The 25,801-nt window shown below is 38.7% G+C and overlaps 1 protein-coding gene across 1 annotated transcript in view; it reads right to left on the bottom strand.

Annotated features, from left to right (window-relative positions):
- LOC123333851 (glycerophosphodiester phosphodiesterase domain-containing protein 4-like) overlaps nt 1–24,578 on the bottom strand; it is a 58,188-nt gene extending 33,610 nt beyond the window's left edge. The window contains exons 1-3 of the mRNA XM_044943959.2: nt 24,529–24,578; nt 24,260–24,384; nt 12,636–12,784 (exon numbers count right to left, since the gene is read on the bottom strand). Of these exons, the coding sequence (XP_044799894.2) occupies nt 12,636–12,784; nt 24,260–24,384; nt 24,529–24,578 (324 nt within the window). The remainder of the gene's footprint in view (nt 1–12,635; nt 12,785–24,259; nt 24,385–24,528) is intronic.
- Nucleotides 24,579–25,801: the final 1,223 nt, after the last annotated feature.

Genomic DNA, 25,801 nt, shown 5'->3' with positions numbered 1-25,801 from the left:
GAAATGTTAAAGAAGGTCTGTTGATAAGAAGGGGAAAAGTGCCAGGTTGAGAATGGACACCTAAATAAATGAATGAAGTACACTGGAAATAGTAAATATATGTGTAGGTATAAATATGTGTACACTCCATGGACTGTAGCCTGCCAGGCTCCTCTGCCCATAGAACTCTCCAGGCCAGAATACTAGAGTGGGTAGTCGTTTCCTTCTCCAGGGGATCTTCCCAACCCAGGGATTGAACCCAGGTCTTCCACATTGCAGGCAAATTCTTTACCATCTGAGCCACCAGGGAAGCCCATAGGTATAAAAGAATGTTCTTATTTATAATATCACTTTAGAAGATAACTGAATATTTAAAGACAAAATTATAATCATGATTACTGCAGCTTATCACAGCTGTAATCAAAGACCAAATTTGCCTGTTACTTCAGGTATCTCTTGACTTCCTACTTGTACATTCCAGTCCCCTATGATGAAAAGGACATCTTTCTGGGTGTTAGTTCTAAAAGGTCTTGTAGGTCTTCATAGAACCGTTCATCTTCAGCTTTTTCAGCATTACTGATTGGGGCACAGACTTGGATTACTGTAATGTTGAATGACTTGCCTTGGAAATGAATAGAGATCATTCTGTCATTTTTGAGATTGCATCCAAGTACTGCACTTCAGACTCTTTTGTTGACCATGAGGGCTACTCCATTTCTTCTAAGGGATTCCTGCCCACAGTAGTAGACATGATGGTCATCTGAGTTAAATTCACCCATTCCAGTCCATTTTAGTTAGCCGATTCCTAAAATGTCGATGTTCCCTCTTGCCATCTCCTGTTTGAGCACTTCCAATTTACCTTGATTCATGGACCTAACATTCCAGGTTCCTATGCAATACTGCTCTTTACAGCATCAAACTTTACTTCCATCACCAGTCACATCCACAACTGGGTGTTTTTTCTGCTTTGGCTCCATCTCTTCATTCTTTCTGGAGTTATTTATCCACTCTTCTCCAGTAGCATATTGGTCATCTACAGACCTGAGGAGTTCATCTTTCAGTATCCTATCTTTTTGCCTTTTCATACTGTTCATTGGGTTCTCAAGGCAAGAATACTGAAGTGGTTTGCCATTCCCTTCTCCAGTGGACCATGTTTTGTCAGAACTCTCCACCATGACCCATCCATCTTGGATGGACCTACAAGGTATGGCTATGCTGCTGCTGCTGCTAAGTCATTTCAGTCATGTCCGACTCTGTGTGACCCCATAGACGGCAGCCCACCAGGCTCCCCCGGCCCTGGGATTCTCCAGGCAAGAATGCCGGAGTGGGTTGTCATTTCCTTCTCCCAGTATGGCTATACTTCAGTATAAAATTAAAAGTTAGAAAAAAAAAAACTAAAAAACAAAAAGTCAGCCCTTAGAGTGGGAGAATATACTTGCAAATAAAGCTACTGATAAGGAGATTAATCTCCAAAATACACAAACAGCTCATGCAGCTCAAAAGTAAAATGTAAAAGAATCAAAAAATAGGCAGAAGACCTAAATAGACATTTCTCCAAAGAAGACACAAAGATGGCCAAGAGACACCTGAAAAGGTGCTCAACATCACTAATTATTAGATAAATGCAAATCAAAATTACAATGAAGTAATTGTAATTACTTCTCTTGTGGCTCAGCTGGTAAAGAATCTGCCTGCAATGCAAGAGACCTGGGTTCGATCCCTGGGTTGGGAAGATCCCCTGGGGAAGGGAAAGGCTGCCCACTCCAGTATTCTGGCCTGGAGAATTCCACGGACTGTATAGTTCATGGAATCACAAAGAGTTGGACACAACTGAGCTACTTTCACTTCACTTCTTCTTCACCACCTCACAGCAGTCAGAATACCCATCATCAAAATATCTATAATCAATCAATGCTGGTGAGGGTGTGGAGAAAATGAAACCCTCCCACAATGTGGAAGTGTAAATTGGTTTAGCCACTATGTAGAACAGTATAGAGGTTCCTTAAAAAGCTAAAAATAGAGCTATCCTATGATGCAACAACACCCTTCCTGGCCATGTATCTGGAGAAAACTGTAATTTGAGAAGAAATATGAACCCCAAAGTTCATTGCAGCACTGACGAAGGAATTGATAAACAAGATGTGATATATATATACACACACACAAATACATATATATATATATATATATATATATATATATATATACACAATGTATATGGAATGGAATGGAAACTTTGTTATTTAGTCACTGGGTCATGTCCAACTCTGGTAGCCTTGTGGACTGTAGCTGGCCAGGCGCCTCTGTCCATGAGATTTTGCAAGCAAGAATACTGGAGGGGGCTGCAGTTTCCTTCTCCAGGAGATCTTCCTAACACTGTGATCAAACCCATGTCTCCTGCATCGGCAGGTGTATTCTAATGGAATATTAGCCTTTTAAAAAATAAGGAAAAATTGTAAAATATGTGTAATTCAAGCTACTAGAAATAATAAGGGAAATATTTCAGCATATAGGAAAGTAAAATATGTGTTTTCAGTGCAAGAAAGTATGAAAAACATAAATACATTTTGTTAAGGGAAAACAAAGTTATTTTGTCCTAATCTTGGTTATTTCTAAATGGGAGTGAAAATAAAGGATAAGCTAATATGGATACACTGGAGAAGGAAATGGCAGCCCACTCCAGTATTCTTGCCTGGAAAATCCCATAGACAAAGGATCCTGGCAGGCTACAATCCATGGGATCACAAAAGAGTTGGACATGACTTAGCGACTAAACAACAATATGCATACATAAAATTGTAGATGGTTTATGGGAAAGGAACCCTGAGAAAAGAGTTTTGCACATGGTCAGGAATGGTTAGGATTAGATTGGATTGTAATTAGGTAAATGAATCTAATTAGGGACTTCGATATTAAAAATAAATAAATGTAAGACTGAAATTTGATGTTCTCTCTGTTAAGAGAATCAGGTTTTCTTGGAATAGTGAGTTGTTTTGGATTACAGACTTTACATTTCTTACCTATTAAGTGATCTGTTGTAACTTTCTCTATTTGCCTTTGAAAGAACACTGGAGTGGGTTGCCATTTCCTTCATAGTAACACTTAGGTTAAGTGAATAACTTGTGCTTTACAGTCCCCTTAAAACACTATCTGACCAAGTATTTTGAAACTTTTTTGATATTTCTGACAAAATTCGAAGGATCAAATTCTAACTAAAGTTTTTTTGGATCTTGAGTTAACTTTGGGATGTTTCAGAGGGGCCCTGAAGCATCTCAGTGAGAAATATTAAACTAATTAGGATTATTTGATATTTTAAACTACATGAAAAGCATTAGAAAATGAGTGGTGATAAATCTCAAGTTATACTGTATGGGTAACTGTCATTAATATAAATGTCCTAGAAATCATATGAAATTTCTACAAATTGGCTACGTCCTAGTATAATAATACCAGTCATAATTCTAGCTACTATCATCACACATTGTATGTCACCTTGGTAATCATGTTTCTTTGTCAATTGCATTGTGATCAGATATTTAATCAAGACTTTTAAGTTTTATTTGTCATTCAAAGAGATTTATTGTTTCACTCTGATGCTTTTTGCAAAAGGGGCTTCATTAATTAAAAAAAAGAAGATTCATAGAAAGGAATTTTGACAAGTACAGGTTTCTGAAAACATTCAGATCAGACTACTCAACTGAGCAAGAAATTACAGAAATCTAATGGAAACACTGATGGAACCCTGATCGTTTCTTCAAACTGTTAACAAAATATTAAGATCAAGGATTACTATGTAGGACAGATGAATATAATTATGATGATTATAACTGATGAATATAATTATGTTTTATAGTTTTTATCTGAAATATTACTGACTTTTAATCTGTGATTTCCAGATATGGGGAAAGCTTTCCTCTTAAGCTAATTATGACATATAGTAACCTGGTAGGTTATATCTTTGTAAGTAAAATTGAAACATTTATCTCTTCTCTACCCAAGCCCTCTACAATTGGAAACTCAGTATTTTTACTTTCATGGAAATATAGCTACTTGCACGAGTTTACTAAGAATTTGTTCTCCTTATAACAGGACACAGTAATGATGGCTATATTACCATGTCTTTAAGTGGAATGTCCTATTTGGAAAATACATAAAATCAAATATGACCTGACAGCATTAAAGAACTAAAGTGGACTTTATGGAACCATAAAGGCCCTTGAAAAAAACAATTGTGGTTCAGTAACAAAATCTCATGGGTATACCTGCTGGCTACAGTCCAATCAAGCCAAAAATCAATCAGAAAATAACTAGAAAAACTCACATTTGAGAATGAAACGCTGTATTCATTAAAAAAAAAAAATGAGTCAAAGGAAAATAATTACAATTAAATGAGAAAAAATTTTTAATTGGTTGATGTTGAAACTGCAATATGAATTGTAATACAGATATTGCAAGTATTAGTCAAGGAAAGACATTGTGAACAAAAGTTATGTGACTGGGAGGAAGGTATACTGCTTGAATACTGAATAAAAGAAAGCATTCTAACCAGAATCATTACCATAATCATATCCCACATATCGACCAATTCTTTACCTTTGCATTTACCAGCCAAGGTGGCCAAATTCACATGAAAATTTAGTAATAGTTAGAGAAAGACTAATAAACATGGTTTCTCTTACAGGATTACTTGGAATTACTTACATATTTGATTTTCTGGTTTCCAAACCCATACATCCAAAACTCTACTACAATCTCAATCTAGTTTCTCACAGGCATCTCAAAATTACATATATCCAAAACCAAACCCTTGACTTTCCCTCCAAAATCTATTTCTCTTGAGGTCAGTTCTATTAGTAAAGGGTACCACTGTTCACCCAGTCATTTGAGGCAAAATCCAGGATGCGGCCATCAGGACTGAGAAGGTAAAACAAGAGTTACCCAAGAGACATGAAAAACTAAAAAACTGGACAAAATGCATGTAACAACTCGAAAAGGCAGCCATGAGCAGTGACCCTTGAGAAGAGAAACAAGAGTACCATTCACACCTTCAGGGCTTCCTGATAAGCTGAGCCACTGGGCCTGCACAGGGACTGCAGGGCTTGGGGACCCCTCACCCTAACCCCACCCCACCTGCCCCACATGGGGGCTGTGGGCCGGCTTAGGTGCACAGGTGCCCTCCGTTCTCAGAGTCCTTCCTTGAGTAGGAAAGGATAATTCACCAGAGGTAGTGAGCTGACAGGATACGGTGCCCCAGGTGTGCCTGTCAACTTGAGAGTATTAATAATGTAGCTTCCTCCTTCTGGAGATGCTTAAAGGGTAAGCAAGGAGCTGTACATACTGTGATTTCACAGCCCTTAACCTAAATCGGGAATTCAGGCTAGAAAAGGCCAACGTCTCTCAAGATGGCGGCCAGGCAGCAGGAAGCGCCCATGGCTGCAGGTGCGGGTGTGCATGGCCAGGGGCGTGGCCTCAGGTGTCCAGTCAGACACTAAGGCTAATGCCCAACCTTTGTTCAGAGCAGCACACTTTAAATAGCCGGTTTGTTTTGTCTTGCTCTTTCTAAAAATAACTTACACATAAACTTAGTTCTTGTCTGTCATTTAGTTCAGCCAGTACCCCAGTTTGTCATTCTTTTCTTTTTTTTTTTTTTTTTTTCTTGCTGTTTTTTTCTTTTTCTCTTCACTAATCTGCTTCAAAAATGAACCTGTTTTACCTTTTTTGTTTGATCTCTGATTCTTCCAGGCATTTCTCTAGCTCTGACTTCATTTCTGACCCCTAGACTCATATTCAACTGCTTACTGGTTATCTTCATCTAAATGTCCTGCTGTACACACCTCAGACTCAGTAAACCCTAACCTAAATGATCTTTCCCTTCGAATACACTCCATCGCCTCTGCCTCCAAATCCCTAAATGACAAGATTTGAAACCAATACCTCATTTGTAGTTCTTCCCTTTTTCCTTTCCAACTCCACTCCCATGGATACTTAAGAAATTCTGATAATTATTCTTCCTTCTCATTTCCCTTAGTCATTTGATTTCAGTGCCCACTAGGTCCATAATCGTCACCCTGGTACCAACTACTTAGTAGTTCTATGGTAAGTGTTAAGGTAAGAATCTCACTACTTCCAGTTTATCTTTCCCAAAATTTACCTATCAAGGGTTGGCTAGTGATATTTTTAAAAACACAGGCCTGACCATGGTTAAAATTCATTTCTAAGGTTAAAGTTTTAGCTTCTTAAAGTGGATCCTGCCTTCCTTTCCAGCTTCATCTTCCCGCTACTCTCCTTCATCCCCACTCAGCAAAAGTGGGGAAAACTCCCACAAAAGCAAACCCCTATACTGCTCCCCGAGATCATTATATATCTTTGATCATGTTGTCCCTACTGCCAGGTTGACCCACTTACCACACCCAGCTTTCACCTGTTAACATCTCTTATTGGTGTAAGACTCAGTTCAGGAAGCTGATCATCTTTGATCATCACCTCAGAACCATACTCAGTTAAATACTTCCTCCTCTTGTCCTATATATACCTTGAAATCATTGTATCCAGTGAGATTAGGTAGCAATCAAGGGATTAAGAAATATTTTATGATATAAAGATTTTCTAAAACTTTATTCTGACTCCTTCTTTAGACACTTTTTTCTCTTCTCTGAAATAAAACAAGTTCTAGAGATTGGACCCATAATAAGGCCTGATCCTATCATTTCTGATTTTAAAGCAGAAGCAAGACAAAATTAAAGCATGCAAAGCAGAATATAAAAAGGGTATCAAAGAGTTTATCAAATAAGTCTAAGTATCACATTTTTATTTCAAAGAACGTTAAGTACTTAATCTCTGTATATGGCTTCAAACCTGACTGCAAAAAATAGTTAAAGAAGTTGACTCAAAGACATGATGTAGCATAAGAGACCACAGTTTCCACTGATATCTGGGAAATATTTTTTCCCAGCTCTATTGTCCTAAAAGAACTGATACAGTTTTCACATGTTATTCATCTAATTAAATGGTTATTTTGTAATGAATACTGTTCAAAGTCTAATGGGCCATAAATGATCTTGGACAAAAAGTATGATGAACTCATATAAGACTGTACTTGAAAAACTGAGTTGTTTTTTTTTTAATTTTACATAATTGTATTAGTTTTGCCAAATATCAAAATGAATCTGCCACAGGTATACATGTGTTCCCCACCCTGAACCCTCCTCCCTCCTCCCTCCCCACACCATCCCCCTGGGTCGTCCCAGTGCACCAGCCCCAAGCATCCAGTATCGTGCATTGAACCTGGACTGGCAACTCATTTTATACATGATATTTTACATGTTTCAATGCCATTCTCCCAAATCTCCCCACCCTCTCCCTCTCCCACAGAGTCCATAAGACTGTTCTATACATCAGTGTCTCTTTTGCTGTCTCGTACACAGGGTTATTGTTACCATCTTTCTAAATTCCATATATATGTGTTAGTATACTCTATTGGTGTTTTTCTTTCTGGCTTACTTCACTCTGTATAATAGGCTCCAGTTTCATCCACCTCATTAGAACTGATTCAAATGTATTCTTTTTAATGGCTGAGTAATACTCCATTGTGTATATGTACCACAGCTTTCTTATCCATTCATCTGCTGATGGACATCTAGGTTGCTTCCATGTCCTGGCTATTATAAACAGTGCTGCGATGAACATTGGGGTACATGTGTCTCTTTCCCTTCTGGTTTCCTCAGTGTGTATGCCCATTTTTTAAAGACACTTTCAAGCCTGCAAACAAAGAATGTCAGACATTTTTTTCAAAACTCCAATCTCCTATAGAGTAGGAACTCTTAGTCAAATAGCTTCCAAAAGGGGCAAACCGACCTGAAATAAAGTTTTTTCCTAGTGATCACTGTTACACTATCATCTAGGGAGAAATTCTACTGGAAACAACGTAAGAGAGTTTGCAGTTTGCTATAGTCCATAAGACATGTTTCATATACTTTGCAAACATATGTATACACACACAAACACAGTCATTTGCTATTTAAACATCTAGGCTGGCACTCTGTCACTTGGGCCTTTTGTACAGGAAAATATCAGAAGCTAGCAATATTTTAAAAAACACCCAAATTCCTAACTTGCCCTTCAGTGTACAGTCTAGTCAATAGCAATCCCAAACTTTATTTGTAGCTTTCTAATTACTGTAAGAGCATTCTGTTGATTACTGCTTGGACTGAAGGATGAAAGTGTTTGTCACTCAGTCATGTCTGACTCTTTGTGACCCCATGGACTGTAGCCTGTCATGCTCCTCTGTCTATGGAATTTCCCAGGCAAGAATACTGGAGTGGGTAGCCAATCCCTACTCTAGGGTATCTTCCTGAAGATCTGAAGGATGAGTCAGGAGTTGTTTTAAGTACCAGTTACCTAAATCTGCAAAACAATAAAATTGACAGAAAAATAGGATAAACTCAAGACCTACTGATACATGTCCTTACCAGCTGAGTGCCAGCCTTTGATTTCTCTATCTTGACATCATGCTAGGGCCTGATGCCAGACTCTAGTCAATTGTACCGCAGTGTATCAAGCCCAAAGTCTGGACATTATCTTTGTTAAATACATATGGTATTCCTACTTTAACAACTGTCCTTTTTATTAAAAGTAATGAATCTCCTCATGAAAGCTCATTGAAATTAATATTTTTGCTCTTAATGCACTCATAATGAAGAAATACTGAACAGCAAGTTTGAAAGAGCTACTAAATGGTACTATTAGGATTGAAATCCTTAATAATTTGACAAGAAAAAAAAGAGAATCCCATGATTTTGAACAGATTCAGGTTGTTATCAGTGTTGATTGGCCTTTGAGTCTATGAAATAGAAACCAGTTATTGGTTAAGATGCTTAAATATAACTAGTTATTGATTCTTCTACAAAACTTCCACAGTAGCACATGTAAAAGGTTTTGTGGCATACAAGTCTGACAAATCAGGTAATTCCAAGCATTATAAAGTGAAAGTGTTAGTCTCCAGTAGTTTCCAACTCTTTGCAACCCCATGGACTGTAGCCCACTAGGTTCCTCTGTCCATGGAATTCTCCAGGCAAGAATACTGGAGTGAGTAGCCAATCCCATCTCCAGGGGATTTTCCTGACCCAGGGATCAAACCCAGGTCTCCTGCACTGCAGGCAGATTCTTTACTATCTGAACATTATAAAACAGGACTGCATTTATGTGTTAAATACCTTGCACATATCATTTACTTCCCCACAGTCTTAGCATTAGATATCACCATTGTACTCATTTCACAGATCTAGAAACTGATACTCAGAGGTTAAGTAGCTGCTCCACAGTCACATACACATCTGACTCATAAATTATTCTGGTCTATTTGATGCAACATGTTTTTCCCTAGACCTGGGTCCTTCAGTTAAGTAGCTATGAGACACCTGTGGCTAATTAAGATTTAATTAATAAAAAGTAAATAAAAATTAAAGTCATTTTCTGAGCTACTAACCACATTTCAAGTGCTTAACAGCCACGTTTTGCTAGCAGCTACTGTACTGGACAAAGAAGGTAGAGAAAGTTAGTACTGTAAGTTTACTGGACAGTGCTGGTCTAGAATCACAGGTAATTGGAATGCCCTCCCTCTTTGCTGATAATGAGAATTACATGAAGTACCTTGTTACTTTGACTTCATGGAAGTTCAATTTCAAAATTTAAGCTCAACTATAGCAAAACATCTATTTCTGCTTTATTGACTATGCCAAAGCCTTTGACTGTGTGGATCACAATAAACTGTGGAAAATTCTGAAAGAGATGGGAATACCAGACCACCTGACCTGCTTCTTGAGAAACCTGTATGCAGGTCAGGAAGCAACAGTTCGAACTGCACATGGAACAACAGACTGGTTCCAAATAGGAAAAGGAGTACGTGAAGGTTGTATATTGTCACCCTGCCTATTTAACACTGGGCTGGAAGAAGCACAAGCTAGAATCAAGATTGCCGGGAGAAATATCAATAACCTCAGATATGCAGATGACACCACCCTTATGGCAGAAAGTGAAGAGGAACTAAAAAGCCTCTTGATGAAAGTGAAAGAGGAGAGTGAAAAAGTTGGCTTAAAGCTCAACATTCAGAAAACGAAGATCATGACATCTGGTCCCATCACTTCATGGGAAATAGATGGGGAAACAGTGGAAACGGTGTCAGACTTTATTTTTCTGGGCTCCAAAATCACTGCAGATGGCAATTGCAGCCATGAAATTAAAAGACACTTACTCCTTGGAAGGAAAGTTATGACCAACCTAGATAGCATATTCAAAAGCAGAGACGTTACTTTGCCAACAAAGGTCCATCTAGTCAAGCTATGGTTTTTCCAGTGGTCATGTATGGATGTGAGAGTTGGACTGTGAAGAAAGCTGAGTGCCGAAGAATTGATACTTATGAACTGTGGTGCTGGAGAAGATTCTTGAGAGTCCCTTGGACTACAAGGAGATCCAACCAGTCCATCTTAAAGGAGATCAGTCCTGGGTGTTCATTGGAAGGACTGATGCTGAAGCTGAAACTCCAATACTTTGGCTACCTCATGCGAAGAGTTGACTCATTGGAAAAGACTCTGATGCTGAGAGGGATTAGGGGCAGGAGGAGAAGGGGACGACAGAGGATGAGATGGCTGGATGGCATTACTGACTCGATGGACATGAGTTTGAGTGAACTCCGGGAGTTGGTGATGAACAGGGAGGCCTGGCATGCTGCGATTCATGGAGTCGCAAAGAGTCGGACACGACTGAGTGACTGAACTGAACTGAACTGATAGCAGTACTGACTTCCAAAGTTTAAGCTCAAGTATAACAATATTTTAGCCCCCATGAAAAACATATCTGCATCATCATTTCCTTGAGCCTAATTTTCTGTGTTTATTAATTACTACTTCATTGAAAAAGTTCTTGTTGGAGGTGTTCTTAAGTCATTTGCAGCAAAGGTCAGGAAATAAATATAAATAAAAATCAGGACACCTCATCTGGTTTTGCATGACCTCCCTGGTATAAGGTGCAGAATAGTCAACTATATGCTATCTACAAGAAACTCACTTCAAAAATAACAATACGATCAGGATAAAAGTAAGTGGATGGAAGGGTTATATCATGTAAACATAAATCAAAGGAATGCAGAAGAGGCTACATTCATACCAGATAGATTATATTTCAGAGAAAAGATAATTACTAGAAACACAGAAGGACATTATATAATGATAAAGGGCTGATCCACAAAGAAGACATAGCTATTCTAAGTTTGTGTGCAGCAGACAACAGAATTGCAAAATATGTGAATGAAAACCTGATAGAACTGAAAGGTAAAATACATGGATCTGCAATAGTTTAAGTTTTCAACGTTAAACTCCCAAAAGTTAATAGGACAGTTAGACTGAAAATCAGCAAATATATACAGGAATTCAACAACAGCATCAACAAATAGGATCTAATTGATATTTATAGAACATTCCATCCAATAGCATCAGTATCTACATTCATTTCAAATTCTTATGGAACATACACCAATATGACCATAGTGGTCTTAAAACAAACCTTGACAGTTTAAAAGGAGTTAAATCATACACAGTGTGTTCTATGATACACTGGAATCAAACTAGTAATCATAGCAGAACGATAACATGAAAATCTGCAAATATTCGGAAACTAAACCACACACTTTGAAATAATCTATGGGTAAAAAAGCAAGTCTCAAGGTAAATTATACATATATGTTGAACTCAATGAAAGTGAAAATATAACACACAATTTGTGGGTCATACCTAAGGCTGTGATGAAAGAATTCTAACAAAAAATATTCAATGGATAGAAAAATAAATAAAATGAAGAAAAAATTTGAAAACTCACTTCACAAAAGAGTAAAATCACAATAAAATACTACAGTATCACACACAAGATTGGTTATGATGAAATGGTCTGAGACTATCAAACGTTAGCAAGGACTGAGCAATGAGAGCAACGCTGAGCAAAAGATATGAACTCCCAGATTGGTGGCTGATAAAACTGGCATAACTTCTTTGGAAAACTCTTAGGAAATATCTCAAAAAGTTGAAGATATATATGCTCTACTATCTAATAAATCCACACTTAGAATATCTCTAGGTAAACGTGTTTATGGTCACTAAATATACAGCACTGCTCATAGCAGCATTGCTTGTCATAGCCCCAAAGAGAAGAAAAAAAAAAAAAAAATCCAAATGCTCATTGATAAGAATTAATAAATAATGTCAGCACATTCATGCAACTGAATAACATGGAGCAAACAAAGCCAGATGGCTAAACAGTACATATACCAGGCCTTTATCATAGGATTTATTGGAGGAAACCAATAGCAGGTTTGGAAGTCTGCTGTTGCTTATTCCATTTGTACTCAACACACAGGAATGAGAAGGCCCCTTGGTCTTGCATATATATGACTGCGTAGTGTTGTCTAATCCCCTCCCGTCCCCCTTCACTGCCAATGAGGGAGGTTGTTGCTTCACAAAGGAAGAGGTTGGAAAAGCATAGAATGGTGAGCCTCATAAGAGTTGTGATCCAATAGCTGCATGACATGGCAGAACTGTGGCTTCTAGTCTCTTCCACCATTTCATCATATATCAGTTAGGAGTTAGGCTTTCATTAGATTAACCATTTACCTCCACACAGTCAAAGTGAGGAAATCCTTGGGTCAGTGTCAAGCCTGCCTGCTGGTGGGCCAAACCATAATCTAACATTCCTTCTATCTTAGCAAGATAAGAAATCCAATTGTAATAAACTATAGAAATGACCCCTGAAAGTATTAATTCTAAAAAAGAAAAAAAAAAAAAAAAGAAATCCAATTGTACCTGTCTTTTTAGTAAGAGAATGGAGGATCTCCTGTGCCTTTATTGCTTATTTTTAATTGTTTTTCCCCTCATAAACCAACACTAAAAGTCATGAGTCCTTTATCAATCTTGACCCCTTGATCTAAAAGGCAAAACCACATAGCATTATAGGAGATATCCACTCCCTTAGCCCTCCTACAATTAGCTCCTCACCTGGAGGTGGGGATGGAGAGTGTGATGGTTAACTCTATGAGTCAACTTGACTGGGCCATGGGAAGCCCAGTATCTGGTTAAAGATTATTTCTGTGTGGATCTGAGAAGGTGTTCCTAGAAGAGATTATCATTTTGAATTGGTGGACTGGATAAAGCTGATGGCCCTCCTTGGTGGGGTAGGCATCATCCAATTAATTGAGGGCCTAAGAAGAACAAAAAAGTAGAGGAAGATTGCTCGCTGCTTGACTATTCACCTGGGACATGGATCTTCTCCTGGCCTCAGTGCTCTTGGTTCTTAGGCATCAGACTTTGACTAGAATCTACACTACTTCTCTTTGGCTGTCTAGCCTTCAAACTACACCACTGGCTTTCATGGGTCTCCAACTTGCAAATGCAGATCATGGGACTTCTCAGCCTTCGTAACTGCCTACTCAGTATCTTATAATACACAAACATTTGGGACCCATTTCTCTTAATCAATTAATATTTAAAATAAAAGTGAAAAGAAGAATTAATACATGTTGAAGCACATAGTGATAAAAGGACATCTTATCTGCAACTTAATTTCAAATGATTCTGGAAGAAGAAATATCTATGTCATAATATATTTTTTCTTAGGTTTTCTTAAGTTTGAAACTATTTCAAAATTTAAAATTGGCATTCCCACCAACAGTGTAAGAGGGAAAAGAAAGGAAGCGGAAAAGGAAAGGAAGAAAGAAAGGCATACTCCAATTAGAGTATACTCCTTTTATTGAAGGAAATAAAACTTGTCCTTCAGAGGCAATGGTACGTATGACAGGATAGCCAATGGGGCTGACATGACAAGCCACAATGCTGGCCAGGGGTCCTACCATAATGGGAGGACCAAAACCACAGAGACAGCAGGACAGAGCTAACATTCAGTGCAAACATTTCTATTTGTAGAGAGCTTGGCCAAGCACTGTAAAAACAAGGTCCCCTCACAACTGGCAGACTACCATCTCCAGCCAACAAACCCATCCAAAACTAACATATAGTCAGATTTGGAGATCCTTCTCTTTAATCTAAGCATTGAAGGCCATCACAAGATCTTAATTTTTAGCTCCTTATCCAAGATGGAAAAAATAGGCCAGATTCTTGATGATCAGCCTTTCTTTAAAAGCAGTTACATTTTTTACCCTGACTTCTCACACTGCTCTCACCCAGCATGTGCTTATGTACTTTGCAATGCTCTACACAGGAAAAGATGTGAGTGGAACCCTAGGGAATTTAGGGAGTCAAAAGCTGCTATGTAGATAAAACTATTTCACACAAAATAGGATGGAAAACAGAACTGAGTCAAGAGCCTCCAAAACAGTTGCTAGCTGCACACACAAAGTAAAATATGGCAGCTCTCTCTCCCATATCAGGACCAGCTGTGCCAAAATAATGTTCCAGAAGTTGGCCATTTAACATCCTCGGCAGGCTGCAAAACCCCATTCAAGATATTTCAGGTTGTTAGATGCAAGCTATTACATTTAGAATGGATGGAATATCCAGAGATAAACTCACACACCTATGGTCAACTAAGGTATGACAAAGGAGGTAAGAATATGCAATGAAGACCAGACTCTTCAATAAGTGGTGCTGGGAAAACTGGACAGTAACAAGTAAAAGAAGGGCTTCTCCAATGGCTCCATGGGGAAAGAAACTGCCTGTAATGCTGGAGACACAGGAGACATGGGTCAGGCAGATCCCCTGAAGGAGGAAATGGCAACCCACTCCAGTATTCTTGCCTGGGAAATCCCAAGGACAGAGGAGCCTGGCAGACTACAGTCCAAAAGGTCACAAAGAGTCAAACATGGCTGAGCACACATACACGCACATGTAAAAGAATGAAATTACAAACTCTCTAATACTATACACATAAATAAACTCAAAATGGATTGAAGATCTGAATATAACTCCAGACATCATAAACTATTAAAGGAAAACACAGGTAGAACATGCTTTGACATACATAATAGCAAGATAATTTTTGACTCACTTCCTAGAGTTATGGAAATAAAAAAAAATATGTATAGGACCTAACTAAACACATTTGCACAGGAAAGGAAACCATAAACAAGATGAAAAGATAACCTTCAGAATGGGTGAAAATAATTTCAAACAGAACAACTGAAAAAATGATTAATGTCCAAAACACAAAAATAACTCATTCAGCTCAATATCAAGAAAAGAAACAACCCAAAAAAAAAAAAAAATGGGTGAAAGAACTAAATAGACACTTTCCCAAAGAAGACATACATGTGGCCACCAAAGACATGAAAAGATGTTCACAGCATTAATTATTAGAGAAATGTAATCAAAACTACAATAAGGTATTGCCTCACACCAGTCAGAATGGCCATCATGAAAAAATCTACAAACAATAAATGCTGGAGAGGGTGTGACGAAAAGGGAACTCCCACTACAGGGCACAAAGCCCTAGAAAACCATCATTCAAAAGATGTATGCACCCCAAAATTTATAGTAGCACTATTCTAAATATTCTAAATAGAGCTGCTTTAAGGACATGGAAGCCACCTGATTGTCCGTCAACAGAGGAATGGATATAAAAAGTGTGGTAAATATACATACAATGGAATATCATTCATCCATAAAAAGTAACGAACCTGGGTCACTTGTAGAGAGATGGATGGACCTAGAGAGTGACATACAGAATGAAGTCAGAAAGAGAAACAAATATTGTATTTTAATACATATACATAGAATCTAAAAAATTATAAACCTATTTGCAAAGCAGAAATAGGCACAGACGTAAAAAACAAATATATGTATACCATGGGAAAAGGGAGGTGGGAGAAATTAGAAGATTGGGATTGACACATATACACTATTGATATTATGCATATATAGATAACTAATGAGAACATATTGTACAGCACAGGGAACTATACTTAAGGCACTGTGGTGATCTGAACTGGAAGGAAGTCCAAAAGGGAAGGGACGTATGTATATGTACGGCTGATTCATTATGCTGTACAGCAAAAACTAATTTAGCATTGTAAAGCAACTATACTCCAAAGAAAAATAATTTAGAAAGGCTTCAAATCAGGTATTATAAATATGTTCAAAGAATTAAAAGAAAGTATAATAATGAATCAACAAATATAGATTCTCATTATTAAAAAAAAAAAAAAACAAAGGATATACTAAAGATCAGATCAGATCAGTCTCTCAGTCGTGTCCGACTCTCTGCAACCCCATGAATCACAGCACGCCAGGCCTCCCTGTCCATCACCAACTCCCGGAGTTCACCCAGACTCACGCCCATCAAGTCAGTGATGCCATCCAGCCATCTCCTCCTCTGTCGTCCCCTTCTCCTCCTGCCCCCAATCCCTCCCAGCATCACAGTCTTTTCCAATGAGTCAACTCTTCACATGAGGTGGCCAAAGTACTGGAGTTTCAGCTTTAGCATCATTCTTTCCAAAGATATCCCAGGGCTGATCTCCTTCATAATGGACTGGTTGGATCTCCTTGCAGTCCAAGGGACTCTCAAGAGTCTTCTCCAACACCACAGTTCAAAAGCATCAATTCTTTGGCGCTCAGCCTTCTTCATGGTCCAACTCTCACATCCATACATGACCACTGGAAAAACCATAGCCTTGACTAGACGAACCTTTGTTGGCAAAGTAATGTCTCTGCTTTTCAATATGCTATCTAGGTTTGTCATAACTTTCCTTCCAAGGAGTAAGCGTCTTTTAATTTCATGGCTGCAGTCACCATCTGCAGTGATTTTGAAGCCCACAAAAATAAAGTCTGACACTGTTTCCACTGTTTCCCCATATATTTCCCATGAAGTTGTGGGACCGGATGCCATGATCTTCGTTTTCTGAATGTTGAGCATTAAGCCAACTTTTTCACTCTCCACTTTCACTTTCATCAAGAGGCTTTTTAGTTCCTCTTCACTTTCTGCCATAAGGGTGGTGTCATCTGCATATCTGAGGTTATTGATATTTCTCCCGGCAATCTTGATTCCAGTTTGTGCTTCTTCCAGTCCAGCGTTTCTTATGATATACTCTGCATATAAGTTAAATAAACAGGGTGACAGTATACAGCCTTGACGTACTCCTTTTCCTATTTGGAACCAGTCTGTTGTTCCATGTCCAGTTCTAACTGTTGCTTCCTGACCTGCATAGAGGTTTCTCAAGAGGCAGATCAGGTGTTCTGGTATTCCCATGTCTTTCAGAATTTTCCACAGTTTATTGTGATCCACACAGTCAAAGGCTTTGGCATAGTCAATAAAGCACAAATAGATGTTTTTCTGGAACTCTCTTGCTTGTTCCATGATCCAGTGGATGTTGGCAATTTGATCTCTGGTTCCTCTGCCTTTTCTAAAACCAGCTTGAACATCAGGAAGTTCACGGTTCACATAGTAAATGAAAAATCTCACTTGTGATGCTAAACAAAAGATTCAACCCGAGAGAAGAAAGAATTAGTGAATTCGAAGAACGATCCATAGAAATTTCCCAATATAAGGAACCTGGAGGAAAAAAATATTGAAGAAAAAGTAACAGAGTATCAAAGAACTGTGGGACAACATAAAACACACCAACATACAAAAATGGAAAAGTCTGAGGGAGAGAAAAAAAAAGAAGAGAAAAATATTTTAAAACTAATGGAGAAAAATTTCCCAAAGTTTGATGAAAAATATTAATATAGAGATGCAAGAATCCCAAAACATACACAAAGTAGGAAAATACATGAGGATTCATACATAGAGACATCATAGTCAGACTGATAAAAGTCAAAGCCAAAGTAAAAATGCTGAAAGCATCAGGAGAAAAATGGTGCATGATGCAAAATGACAATATGATTAAAAACAAACTCCTTACCTGAACCATGAAGGCTAGAGAGCAGTAGGATAACATATTCAAAGGAATGTTTTTTTAAAAAATGAAGAAAGCTATATCCAACAAAACTATATTTTAAAATGAAGGTGAAATAAGAAAATACCCAGATAAAAAAAGGGCAAGGAGAATTTGCTGCCAGCAGAGCTGTTTACAAATAATACTGAAGGAAGTCTGCCAGACTAAGAAGAAATAATACAAATGGTAACTTAAATCCACAAATACAAGTAAAGAGCAGAAGAAATGGTAAATAAGAAAATTAACATGAAAGATTCTATAAATACATTTCTGCCTTCCATTTTATTTAAAAGACAGAAGATTGTATAAAATAATCATTATAACACTTTACTGTTAGGCTTATAACATATATAAATGTGTGTGTGTGTGTGTGTGTGTGTGTGTGTGTGGAATTCAGTTTGTGTTGGTCAGAAGAAGAGTATGATAAATTAAAATGTATATTTCAATCCTGAGTGCTACCACTAAGAAATATGTTTTTTAAAAAGAGTAGAAATAGTGAAATAAAACTATTCATTTAACAAAAGACATTGAAGGAGAAACAGGAAAATTCAGGATCCATATAGAATACAAACAGCAAATGGCAAATGTAAATCCAAATATATCAATAATTACACACTATAAAATCAAAGTCATGAGTATGTTGAAAACAAAACAATGGAAAAGATATACTATGCAAACAGGAACCATAAGAATAAGTTGAAGTAGCCATTAGTTCAGTTCAGTTCAGTTCATTTGTTCAGTCATGTCCCACTCTTTGCAACCCCATGGACTGCAGCACGCCAGGCTCCCCTGTCCATCAACAACTCCTGGAGCTTGCTCAAACTCATGTCCACTGAGTTGGACATAGATGGTGATGCCATCTAACCATCTCATCTTCTGTCGTCACCTTCTCCTTCTGCCTTTCATCTTTCCCAACACCAGGGTCTTTTCCAATGAGTCAGTTCTTTGCATCAGGTGGCCAAAGTACTGGAGCTTCAGCTTCAGCCTCAGTCCTTCCAATGAATATCCAGGACTGATTTCCTAAAGGATTGACTGGTTTGATCTCCTTGCAGTCCAAGGGACTCTCTAGAGTCTTCTCCAACACTACAGTTCAAAAGCATCAATTCTTCAGCACTCAGCTTTCTTTATGGTCCAACAGGAATTGAATGGTATAATTTTATAAACAAAAATTTAAAAACCTGTTAGAAACTAAATGTGAGAAAAAAATAAAAAATTTGACAGTTTGAAAGATGAATTTGAGGAAATCTCCCATAAATCAAAACAAAATGAAGACAAGGATAATATCATATGTGAAAAGAATCGCCAGTCCAGGTTCGATGCATGATACAGGATGCTCAGGGCTGGTGTACTGGGATGACCCAGAGGGATGGTATGGGGAGGAAGGTGGGAGTGGGGATCAGGATGGGGAACACATGTACACCCATGGTGGATTCATGTTGATGTATGGCAAAACAAATACAATAAAAAAATAGAAAAGAAAATATATGAATGAATGAAATATATGAAAAATAGAGAATCAGAATAGAAAGCTCATAATCTAAATAAAAAGAATTTCTGAAAGGAAAAAAAAAAAAAAAAAACAGAGGGGAAGAACTCATCAACAAAACAACTCAAACTAATTTTCTAAAGCAGAAGGCAGCCTTTCCAGGTTGAAAGAGTCCAAAAAGCTCCTCACAAAATAAAGAGGTGAATATAAGGAAGTAGTAATAAAATTTGAATGTGATGGTAACAAAAATGCTACAAGCTTCTCAACTGAAGAAGAAAATAAAGAAGCAGGAATAAAATGGTTTTGGATATCAATAGCCAGTGTGGAAATGTAAATGACAAAAGTACAATGTTTTCCAAATTCCAATGGAAAATTTTCAACCTTATTAGAATTCCATACTCTCAAGTATAAATCAAATGTGAGCGTAGAATAGAAATACTCCATTTTGAGACCTAAAAGATACTAAATATTTACTCTCCATTTACTTTCCCAAACCTACTGTAATATAGGCTCCACCAACTGCAAAAGCAAACTAAAACTGAGGGAGGCACTGCACAGAAACTCCAACTCCAAAATTCAAAAATACTACCAAGTCAATACTGCAGGGAGATCCCAGAACGACAGTTGTTAGTTACAAGGATTTTAATCCTGTTTGATTTTAATCTAATAGTTGAGAAAAATTAAGTTTTAAAGTAAATGTTCATAATCACCAACCCTGGAGGTTATTATTATTACCATTTGGTGTTTAGCCTTTCCAAGATCACCTATGAGTGATAAAACCAGAACTTTACATGTGCAAAGCTGTCTTTATATTGACATCAAGCTTGAATGCTAGTTTGATCTTGCCAATTGTGATCACACTGATGAACCTAGAGGGTATTATGCCATGTGAAATAAGTCAAAGAAAAAGACAAATACCATATGATTTCACTTATACATGGAATCTAAAAATCAAAATAATCATACATAACAATATAGGAGAAACAGATTCACAGATACAGTGAACATTTGGTTGCCTGAGGTAAGGCATGTAGGAGGATGAATAAAATGTGTGAGGGCAATTAAGAAGTATAAACTTCCAGTTATAAAATAAGTAAGTCACAAGGACATAATGTACAGCACAGGGAATATAGTCAACATGATAACAACTTTTATGGTAACATGGTAGCTTGAATGATCACAGCGATCATTTTGTAATACATAAAAATACTGAATTACTATGTTGTACTTCCAAAACTAATATCATATTCTAAGTCAGTTACACTTCAGTGAAAAAAAGAAAAAATTATCTTGTGTAAGCTTGGAATCAAAATTCCGCTACCTCATGTGAATTGCAAAATGGAAACTTCCCCTCCTGTTTCGAATACAGAACTTTAAATAATTTATCCATGAAGATGACCCATGACTCATTCCTGTTTCTCTCTCAGCCAGTATTTTCTAGAGCTTGTCTCATTTTACTAGGATTTTCTCTTTTTATACACATTAAGCTATGATTTCTTCTGTTCTGATCAATCTGATTTTATCTGCTTTCTCTCTTCCATGAATTTCTGGCAATGGTCCATTTATATCCTGTTTTTATACTGGTGCATTATTTTGAATTGATTTTTATGTATCTTTTCTGAAGTTAAGAGGAGAAGGCAATGGCATCTGAAGTTAAGCAATTTAGCACAGCAAGAGAGATAGGCTAATTTTATTTATTTATTTTTAACTGGGCTGGGTCTTTGTTGCTGCGTAGGCTTTTCTTTAGTCACAGCAAGCAGGGGCTGCTCTCCAGTTGCAGTGCACAGGTTCTCACTGCAATGGCTTCTCTCATGGGCTCTAAGGCATGTGAACTTCAGTACCTTGGGATCTCAGTAACTGTAACTCTCAGGCCCAAGAGCAAGGCTCAATAGTTTGGGTACACAGGCTTTGTTGATCACAGGCATGTGGAATCTTCCTGGACCAGGATTGAACCCATGTCTCCTGCATTGGTGGGTGGATTCTTTACACTGAGCCAACAGGGAAGCCCTCAAATTTATTCAGATATTGTAGTTTACACTAAAATGCACATCCAACTACATCAATATCTGATCTAAAATACTTCCATAGCTTCAGCACAAAGTCCAAGTTCTCTGGCCTAACATGATATATCTTTAAGTTGGCTTTTGTTCATGCCACCTCACACAAAAACTATTGCCCTTTCCTCTGGCTAGGATCATTAGCAGTGCTTATCTGACATTATAAATTCTTATTTATATTTATGAATCCTCACTAAATTGTGAGATCAAGAGCAAAGACCTTACTAGTCCTCGAGTCTTTGGTACCAAAAGAGCCTTTTACATAGAAAGTGTTTATTTTATAAATGAGAATTCAGGCACTAAAATGCTAGAATTTGAGGGCCAGATCTCAGATCAGTGAGCCACAAATAAAACGATTCTGGAGCTTGAAGGAAACTTGAAGATCATCTTTGTTAAATGAACCCATAGTTAATGTGCCAACAGCTCCATGCAAACCTCATTGTACTACCAGACAGAATAAATCACTGCATAAAATATGACCCCCACTGTATACTAATTACACATCTCTTGCAGCCCTCAACCTCTATTCTGTTGTTAATTTTTCCTTAAGGACAAAGATAGAGCATATTCAACTTTGTATCATCAATACCTCAGCAAAAGAAGGTGCTACAAAAACATGTGTGCTATGAGTGAATAAATAAAAGCTCAGGAGAACTGAATTTTGTGTTGGTCTCTACTACTGACTCATCCAGGGTACAGAGTCTTTTAATCTCTCTGATTCATTGTTTCTTGTGTCATGGAGATAACAATCCCATCCACTTATTTTACAAAACAAGCCAAATGATCCATGTGAAACTAGTATGAAAACAATGCCAGGCTAGTACAATATAAACCATATCCCCCACGTAATACTAACAAGCAGATAAAGAGGACTGAGTCACAGGGACATGTTCTGAATTGGGGCAGAAATAATCTTGACAGCCTGGTGGTTTTAATTGTAGATTCTAAACCAATACAGGTTTTTACCAAGCAGGTGTTCTCCTCTCTGCCATATGGCATGCGCCCCAGGGCTCCTCTTTGCCTCTAAGGAACAACAGACCAAAGGCTTTACTGCAGTCTCCTTTATAAGACCTCTCCAACATCTTCTTTCTCAGTTCCCTGCCACAGTGAAAAAAAATCCAGGACAGGGACTCAGAATATCCTAGTTCTAATCTGGTTGTACCACCAATAGCAATTATGAGCCTTCAGGAAAGTCTGTTTTCTCACCTGCAAAGTGGGGAGGATAATATTTTCTTCACAAGGTAATTGTGTTATATATGCTAACATATATAAATTTATTAACACAGTGCCTGGCACATATTAGTTATTCAATAAATAATAGCTATTACTCCTTCTATGAAAGCATAAAAACATTTGAGCCACAAAGCATGGCTCAGCTTCATTCAGGCCTCTTCTTCAATAATTTACAGTTCAGCAACTGGGAGAAATTCCCAAACACCTTAACATTTGCAAATTCATCCTCGTCTTTTAATTACATCTCTTTCATTTGATGAAAGAGTGAATAAGGGGAAAGTAATAAATATTGAGAATCACATACCTACTGCCATTAACCCTTCTTGATTTCAGTTTTATCTTTTATAAAATGAAGATAATAAGCTGCTTCATAAAACACCTGTGAATATTAAAATAGATACTGAATAAGAAAGGAGCTGGTGTGCCACAAGGTGTCGGATATGTGAAAATTTGTTTTATAATTGATAAGGGTACAAATGACTCAGAGCAAACCAATCCCCACTGCTGGAAGCATGGTTCAAAGTATTTGGGGTGGTTATTTAGCATTGTGTTAGAATGTATGACTCCCCCATTTAAAATGTTTCAATAGCGTCTCATTATGGTTGCTGCTGCTGCTGCTGCTAAGTCGCTTCAGTCGTGTCCAACTCTGTGCAACCCCATAGATGGCAGCCCACCAGGCCCCACCATCCCTGGGATTCTCCAGGCAAGAATACTGGAGTGGGTTGCCATTTCCTTCTCCAATGCATGAAAGTGAAAAGTGAAAATGAAGTTGCTCAGTCGTGTCCAACCCTCAGCGACCCCATGGACTGCAGCCTTCCAGGCTCCTCCGTCAATGGGATTTTCCGGGCAAGAGTACTGGAGTGGGGTGCCATTGCCTTCTCCGCAGCCATCTACAAATGCAACCCAGCTAAATGGGTTTAAATATTTATCTTCCTAGGCTCAATCTGCTCGGAGAAGGCAATGGCACCCTACTCCAGTACTCCTGCCTGGAAAATCTCATGAACGGAGGAGCCTGGTAGGCTGCAGTCCATGGGGTCGCGAAGAGTCAGACACAACTGAACGACTTCACTTTCACTTTTCACTTTCATGCATTGGAGAAGGAAATGGCAACCCACTTCAGTGTTCTTGCCTGGAGAATCCCAGGGATGGAGGGGCCTGGTGGGCTGCCATCTATGGGGTCGCACAGAGTCGGACACAATTGAAGTGACTTAGCAGCAGCAGCAGGCTCAGCCTGATGATCTTTCTTCCTAGATGGGGACCTACAGAGCCAAGATTTTAAAAATCTGTAGGAATCTTCCATTTCCTCCAGCCAGGGTTCCTCCTCCTTTAATCTCCTAGGGAGGAGGTAGAGAACAGGGCCATGTGGTCTAAACAAACTCACAGAGAACTCCCTACATATCATCTGACAGTACTGGTTTCAGAGGGCAACTGCAAATCTACCATTTATGGTAGCCAGGCATGTGCTAAGAATTCTGTTTGCATTATTTCACCAAATACTCATGAAATTCTACAATACAGATATTAATAATCCCCATCTTATAGGTAAGGAAACATAGCTACTTCTTTTTAATAATTTACTTGGGCTTGACCCTTCCTGACAAGTATAACCAACCTCCGGCCTGAGGAGCTGCAGTGTTGGGAACATCCATTTCCCACTAGGAACTCTGGTCTGAAGAGCCCGGTGCAGGGCCTGTACAGGTACCCTGTCAAGTAACAAACTTGATATCTAGGCAAACCAGAAACACCTTGAAGGCCACAATATCCCAGAGTCAAGACCGGATTATCCCTTCTTTAAGATAAGTAAGTGAGGAAAGGTGAGGAGCCCTGAGTCTCTTCCTTCCCATTACCGATCTCCCAGGAAAACCAGTTTCTTCTTGTAGGAAAAGTAATTCTCCATGCTATCACAATCATGGCACAAAGTCCTGGGCTCCGTGACAAGCTAGACATTTTCCCACCTAGAAATACCCAGGATCATACACCAGCAAGGCTCAGCATTAAAGAATGGAAGCCCCAAATTCACCTCTGAAAGAATTCACTGAGCGGTACCTGGGCTGGGCTCAGACAGGGGCTGAACACCAGGCTTGTCTGGGCCTCTCCTAGGAGTTCATATTAAAAGTATACGCTGCAGCCCAATAGGTAAAATAAGGCCCCCAAATTCACACTTAAGGCCCCAGTGCCCAGAAGAACTGGGCTGCAATTTATATGATCTATTTATTCTGTAGCACTTGTTCTATTGTCTTTCCAGGTTGAGCCTTACTACCAGACTGAATAGTCCCAGGGCCAAAGAAAGTGTCAGTATGTTACCAGCAAAGCCCATTAACAACTCCCAGGAAATAAACATAGTCTCTGGTGATAAAATAAAGTCTTACCCTTATTTCTTCTTTGTGTTGAGCAAGCTTCACTTGCTCTCAGGGTACCTGTACTGGGGGCCCTGCACTGGGCTCTTCAGACCAGAGTTCCTAGTGCGAAATGGATGCTCCCAACACTGTAGATCCACAGGCCGGGGGTAGAAACTCAGGCAGACACCGTATTCAAGACATCGGCCGCAGGCCGTGTGCAGAAGGGCTGCGCCCGGCTCTCGAGCCTGAGCAGTGCTGTGTGTGCTGAGCAGTTCTCTGTGCTCCGCCTGGGAGAACTCCTCCCCTCCCCCCGCAGAGGAAACCACTAGCAGCCCCGGCCACAGCCTTTCCAGGAGAATTGGGGCTCTGGCACACAGGCTCACACCCCTCTGTTCTTTTTCAAAGGATAAAACTTTCCTTGGCTTCAAAACCAAACTCAGTCTCGTTCCGTTGGCTCACTGTGCTGGAGGACCCTTGTTAGGACCTAACTCGAAAGGGTCAGTAACAAATAAACCCCATAGCACTTTATAATAGATTTACATTTCATAATAATTACAATGATCACTTTCATGTGTGTCCTGCCCTAGTGTTGGCAAAGCACTCTCACCTGAGTTAGTTCATTAGCGCCTCAAAACGCCTGGGTGACATCACAGCAGTGATGATGGTGCCCATTTGACAGAAGAAAGGGTCCCAAGAAGTTAAGTAGCCTGCCCAAGGCTACAGAGCAAGTGAGCAGCAGATCTGGGGCCAGGATTGAGGTCTTCACTCTCCCAGCCCCAAG

The sequence above is a fragment of the Bubalus bubalis genome, chromosome 5 (assembly GCF_019923935.1).
Source record: "Bubalus bubalis isolate 160015118507 breed Murrah chromosome 5, NDDB_SH_1, whole genome shotgun sequence".
In the NCBI taxonomy this organism is placed as follows: domain Eukaryota; kingdom Metazoa; phylum Chordata; class Mammalia; order Artiodactyla; family Bovidae; genus Bubalus; species Bubalus bubalis.
Note: the sequence above shows the minus strand (reverse complement) of the source record. Positions and strands in the feature narration are given on the sequence as shown.